Genomic DNA, 6729 nt, shown 5'->3' on the forward strand with positions numbered 1-6729 from the left:
TTTCACTCTTAATAAACCACTTTTTAAGGTCCTTAAGAAATTCTTTAGCCGTAACAGTATCGCTAGACATTGTGCCTCTTAATGTTTTGAGAATAACCCTTTTCATTATCATCATACACATGCGATTCGACTTCTCCCACCTTTCAAAATTCTTCTTTTTCATCAGAGGTACTCTTATCCGTAATGGAGGGAGCATAGTCAACATTTACCGCAAGATCTAAATCCATGAATGCAATAATTATCAATAAATTCTCTTGCCACGATTTGAAATTTGAGTCATTTACATATGAATAGAATTACTGCTGAATGAATATTTACAGGAGTCAAATTTAAACAGAAAACAAAATCTACAATATACATGCTCAACAAATATCTATATAAAATAAACAATAGATTCAAATAATATAAACCTCATAATAGGATACCAACATTCAATTAATTTTTTATATTTGGACAAAAGATTAATTTATAATTGATATCGTGATACAAAAATCAAACATTGATAATAACTATCATGTCAAATAACAACTTTCCTTTGGACCAATTTTTTATTCACGTGAAAATCCGAACAACTATACCACCACAAGTGTATATATAAATATTTTAAATATCGAACTTTCTTTTTCGGCCGAACATTATCCATAAAGATTACATATACTGAAAAATAATTTTATAATTTAAAATAAAAATGCTCTCTACAAAAAGACCACTTCGGCAATATTTTATTTCCATAAAACCATTTTAAAAAATATATAATCTTATCATTATTTTAATAATCGAAAATTTAAACTTAAACCGAAAAACTTGAACTGTAGTTTTTTTTCAGTTTTTATTTTTGAAATTTTCCGAAAGTCACACGTGAAGGCACCCTGAATCCGCACTCCTGTGTTCTTAACTCTATCGAGCCACTTGAGGTACGCAGATACACACTATGGCTTCTACCTTGCCCGCTAGGGAGGCACCCCACCCTGATCAACACACCTGAGGCGCCCCCGCGCCCCCGCACCTGAACCGAAAGTGCACCCTAGATGATTTTGGCGATAATTTTACACTAATTTTCGATTTTTCTCTATTTTTTATAAACAAAAACTGGACGCTGATTCAAAATCTTCATATTAAGTCCTTAAAATTTTCAAACAAAATCTATTTACCGAAACATAATTGCAAAACCATGCATCGATCTTTAAAAAGTCTCAATGATTCAACATAACTTGGATTTGATACCACTTGTTGAAGAAATCTATATAAATCCAGAATCCATCATGTTAAATTTTAAAGAATTAAACTAAAAACTTTACTAGAAATGTACCTTAAGATCAAAACCAATTATCTTTTTATATTTTTATTTTATTCTATCATAAAAATAGAAATAATTTTATTTCTGTACATTAAAGTTTTTTGATCAAAACCTTAACCGATGACATTAAATTTTAGACTTTACCTTAACAAATAATCTATAACTCATATGATTGAAATTGACCAAACATACAAAACTTCAAAATCCTTATCAGCCCGACATATACATTTAAGAACGACCTAAATACACCTGTCCCGCCAATTTTCTTTGCAGCTGTCGCCTGCCCCTTTCGTTTCATCTCCCATTCAACAATTTCTGAAGAAAATCGACCCAATTGGGCACCCATTTTCCATATGTCCAGCGACATCATCTCCCGGTATTTCAAGAAAGGAGCTGAAATCGAGATCAGCAGCGACGACGTGGGATTTCGTGGCTCTTGGTACGCGGGCACAGTTGTGAGGCCGCCGCAAAATGATAAGAGCAAGAAAGTGCTGGTGGAGTACAAGACTTTGATGAAAAGCGAATCAACCTCGCAACGGCTGAGGGAGGAGGTGGGGCTCGTGCAGCTGAGGCCGGCGCCGCCACCGGAGAAACGCCTAAAATTCAAGTTCAGCGAAGAGGTGGATGCATGGTACAATGACGGGTGGTGGGAGGGGATTGTCACGGAATTGTTGGGGGATGACAAATATGCGGTGTTTTTCCGGAGCACGAAGGAGCAGTTGCATTTCAGGGCGCGCGAACTGAGGCTGCACCGCGAATGGGTGTACGGGAAGTGGGTTCCGCCACTGGGACAAGCTAATGATGATGAGCCACCACGATGTAATCAGGTACGTTGGTTTTAAATTTTCGATTTCAGCTTTAGTTTTCTATCATGATTTGATCCGATGTAGATTGAGTGCCAGAAATCCAGAAATTTATGAGAATTAGGGAAGGCTGGGAATCGGAAATCAGAAGAAAGGGGAGAAATGAAGTAGAAATTGAGAGGAGAGGAGAAACATGGGAAAAGAGAAGTGATCTGATATTCATTCCCTGAAATGCTAGAATAATATATGTGTATTATCTAGCTTACAACAAACTACTAATAAAGGGCAATAATATAGGTGTATTATCTAGCCTTACATTTGAAAAGAGAAGTGATCTGATATTCTGACGGACGCCCTTTCCATTGTACCCATATTTGTTTTGCTTGGCTAAGGCAGTTCTGATAAAGGGCAACATTGATTCCAACTGGGTGCAAATTTTGATCTAACATTTGAAGTAAAATATTTCGCTGGCACTTTACCTGAGTCCAAGCATAGAAATGAAGTAAATAGTAGGGCTCGGGCTTCATTTCTATCTCATTATGAAACTTAAAAGATTTTCCGATTCACACCAATTGAATCCACATGGTTATGATGCGAAACTCCATCCAGCTGCAATAATTGAATCCACAGGGTTGTGATGCGAAATCCATCCAGCTGCAATAGTCTTTGTATTCCCAATTCTGCAGTTACCAGCAAGTGATCTTGCACACCAATAGCTGGCATACTAGAGAGTTTCAATGGTCAATTTAAACTCGAGCTTGTCTAGTGTAGGAGATGGTCAAATCAAGTTTCTCAACTAGAGAGGAGTTAACACAATTATGTGCAATGTGCTCTACCTCGATCAATAAAAAATTAAAATATTGGGCTCCAGACTCAAGATGACTTGTAAGGATTGTTGATTATTATACTGCTCCATTTTGAAATTAGGGATTTCCACAGCCATCTTTCACTCTTTATTATCATCCATCTTTCTCTCTGTATTATCATCATGTTCCACAATATTTGTAAAGTTTCTAGCTATTTGCAGAGAACTTTTTCTTTATCTTTTCTTGTAAGTGCACTGCGGTGCCACACAAATTTTTGGTTGGTTTATTTATTTAGCTGTGTGTGCCCTTATCAACTGGTTTCCTAACCCATGTTTATAAGAAAAGTACTTTTTGTTCTTGGGTTATTACCATTATCTCAATTTTTCTTTCATAAAAAGCTGAGCAACAACTAAGAAAAATCCTCACTAGCCAATATATCACCATCTGCCAGAGCTTCTTTCCAGCAAGGTCACATTTTGAGTTTTTCACCTTTTGAACTCCTGTCACATGGATATTTTGAACTTTTGACATTCTATCGTGGGCAATTTTCTGTCTAGACTTTGCTTGGGGCCTTCAATTTAAGGTGAAAAGACACCAACTGTAATTTAAAGAAATGAATTTGAGTTAGTGTATGTGTTTGTTATAAATTAAGAATAATAAAATGAGATATAAATAAAATAAGTCAACCAAGAATTATGAAGGATACTATTCAATCTCAGTTTGTATACTTGTAAGGCACCCTAACTTGCATAAACTATGAATAAAAAAATCATTAACATGATCCTTGACGATGTTACTCTCACTTCCTTATCCTGATCTCAGTGTCTTCTCCACTTGAAAGGTCTCCTCTTAGGCACTGAATACTTCTTTTACGGGAACACCTTCTCCATCAATTGGACTTTTTTCTGAGTAAACCCCGTTTTGTCCATCTTATATGACCTCTGTTGCATGAGTCTGTTAGGTCCAACATTTTCCAAATTTGTCTTGCTTTGTCTCAACTTCCTTGAGCTACAAGTCGAAGGATCTTTCTGCTATCATAAGACCGACAAATTTATTAACTCGACTGGCATATATCTTGTGCATGCGACATCCAGCACCTGCAATGCACATTGTCCAGTGCTGGAGATCATTAGAATTTCTATAGGTAGTCAACGTGAAGGTTGTAGCCCAACTCTCTTAGCCTTCCAATAGCCAAGAATCACTTGTTTAGTTATGCTCAAATGTGAATTCGTTTCATAATTGATTTTATGAAATTGAATCATGAGCTCAAGTTTCTAGCAAAGCAGAGCCATAATGAAAATAAACAAGGAGTAGATATAACTGTCACCCTCACCCTCTCTCTCAGCTTTCCAATGGCTACAGAATCACTTGTTTCATATTTATGAGAGTTAAGATCGAATATCGTATCCGATGTTTCATATTGCCTTTTACTAGTGGAATCTTGTGCTCAAAGTTTCTCTGCGTCAGAAATCAAACTTGCTGGATGACAACCTATATTAATGAGTCAATGTTTGTGCATGGTGTATTGGTATCACAAGGATTAATTGTAAGTAAAACTGTATATTTAAATGATCGAGGGCTTCTACGTAAGAATGTCTTTTGCTTCAACTTACACCCGTTATTATTAGTCCGTTACTTGTAAAAAATATCAGAGTAGATGGTTGACCAGTAATTTTCAAAATTATAGTTTCGGGGCGCTTCCGAATATATTGTTTTTCCTTCTTACCATTTCAAGACTAGATTTCTTTGTTTCCCACTTGTTCTTACATTTCGTAAGGTATAAACAAACTTAGAGCAGTGCAAGATCAAAGTATAGATATGGCTGCAAATACGCACAAGTTCAGAGCTCGTTATGTATGTAATAATGTTTTAGTCTTATGTCCATTTTTTCGACAGTTGTGCCTCCCCGACTAAAGCTTTTTTGAGAAATTGGAGATTGCTCAAGTGGTGAGGCTTAAAGTGCTATAGCTTTTGACACTTATATTCTATGCAATCAAAACATGTTTGCTTTGCCTTTTCTTTTTAATTATGAAAAGAAGAATTGTTTTAGGACTTCATCCTCTTTGTTACTTTCAAAAGCAATGATTGTTTAGCTTTTTCCTAAAGACAAAGACCTGGTACTTATGCTTATGTCTCTACCTTTAGATGCAGAATGATTCAATGCCAGCTGAAAATTTCGAACATAATTTTAGCCCTGGAACACTTATTGAAGTCTGTAGCAATGATGAAGGTTTTGAAGGTGCTTGGTTTACTGCAACAGTGGTCAAAGACTTGAACAATGAAAAGTATCTGATTGAGTATCAAAACATATATGATGATAAGGAAGATACGAAGCTCCTGAGAGAAGAGGTGGATAGTCGGCAGTTAAGGCCATACCCACCCGATATCGGAATAGTTGACCGTTTTGAAGTTCGTGAACAAGTTGATGCTCTGTATGATGGTGTTTGGTGGGTAGGTGTGATTTCCAAAGTTCGTAAAAACGATAAATATTCTGTATGGTTTAAGGATGCTGATGAGATACTAAGTTTTGAGCACTCTGACCTGCGTGTGCATCAGGAATGGATCAATGGCAAATGGGTTATTCCTCCCAAGGTACAACTTTCTATCAAATATGGTTAATGTTTTTTATGTCACACCAACACATCTCCATGGCATCTGTATTGGATGAAAATATTTCACAAGAGTTGAATCTGAACCTATTATGTTCTCTCAGCCTAATTTGTGACCTTCTATGTGGATCATATGGATGTTGAATAATTGGGGCTAATCCTGAATTCTAATAAGTTCTGCATTCTCAATATTTTTCCATATGCATGGCATTTTTTTTTCTTTGTTACTTAACTTTTTGCTGATGGTAGAGTAATTGGTTTTCTTGTAGGTTCTGGAGTTGTAGCATTGCTTTCTCCCTGTTGAAATACAAACGACTCTTTGATGAAATGGTGTAGCTCTTTGTGTTTAGAATCATATCGGGTATTATTCCGGGGTCGGAATTTTTGGCTTGAAGCTTCAAAACATGGTTTCTCTAACCATTTTGATTCTACTTGATGCCTTAAATCTATTTTGTAGCACTCAAAAAGAAAAATGTTTGTAGTTTTGAGAAATCATTTAAGATAACTGTGGCGGCATTGAAGGTATGAGGTGAGCCAATCAAGTATTGAACTTGTCGAGCCGGCTTAACTTGGGCCTTTGCCTTTCGAGTTTGAAGAGAGCTCAAAGTTTAAACGTTCCGAAGGAACTTTTTATTATTTTTGTAACTGTTAAGATCGATAGAGGTGTTTAAAATGGTGAATAAACATCTCACGAACTTTTCTTTTAAGACTGAGTAGTTGTGATCTCAACTGGTGTTAGTACTTGAAATCGTATCTCAACCTTCAAAGTTAAGCAGACAACTTAATAGCAGTGCGGAATGAATTCAATAGAACTTTTTGAACCAAAGTGAATCAATAAACTTAGATCAGTAGAACGATAAATTAAAGTGCAACAAAAATTGAATCACACAAGAATTGTTTCTGGAAGTTCGAATGTTAAATTTTTACATGTCTCATTTTTTATGTTTCCAGAAAGTTTTTATTAAAATATTTTTGTTTTACAATTTTTGTAAACATCTAATTCAGTAGAACTTATACACTGTATAATGAAATTCTTATCAACAACTTCTAAAAGAATTTTACAAGATTTCTGAGCAAAAAAACTTTTTATGTCCATTACAAAACTCACAACAATATAAAATGTAAATTTGAAATAATTTTGAGTGTAAGGCATAATGATCTCTGAAAAGATCTGATATATTTTTATGTGTGTGCTTGAATATTTTGGGAAAAAC

At 35.5% G+C, this 6729-nt stretch overlaps 1 protein-coding gene across 2 annotated transcripts; it reads left to right on the forward strand.

Moving 5' to 3' along the window:
* The first annotated feature begins 1477 nt into the window (after positions 1-1477).
* Positions 1478-6360, forward strand: LOC140989027 (protein AGENET DOMAIN (AGD)-CONTAINING P1-like). Of its 2 annotated transcripts, none has more exons than XM_073458184.1 (3): positions 1478-2124; positions 5058-5498; positions 5785-6360. In XM_073458184.1, exons 1-3 carry the CDS (start codon positions 1651-1653, stop codon positions 5797-5799), a joined length of 930 nt encoding a protein of 309 aa, XP_073314285.1. In that variant the 5' UTR covers positions 1478-1650; the 3' UTR covers positions 5800-6360. The 2 variants fall into 2 exon arrangements, with proteins under 2 accessions (XP_073314285.1, XP_073314284.1); XM_073458183.1 differs by having other exon boundaries at positions 1479-2124; positions 5052-5498; positions 5785-6355.
* Positions 6361-6729: the final 369 nt, after the last annotated feature.

The sequence above is a fragment of the Primulina huaijiensis genome, chromosome 11 (assembly GCF_012295235.1).
Source record: "Primulina huaijiensis isolate GDHJ02 chromosome 11, ASM1229523v2, whole genome shotgun sequence".
NCBI classification, from domain to species: Eukaryota; Viridiplantae; Streptophyta; class Magnoliopsida; order Lamiales; family Gesneriaceae; genus Primulina; species Primulina huaijiensis.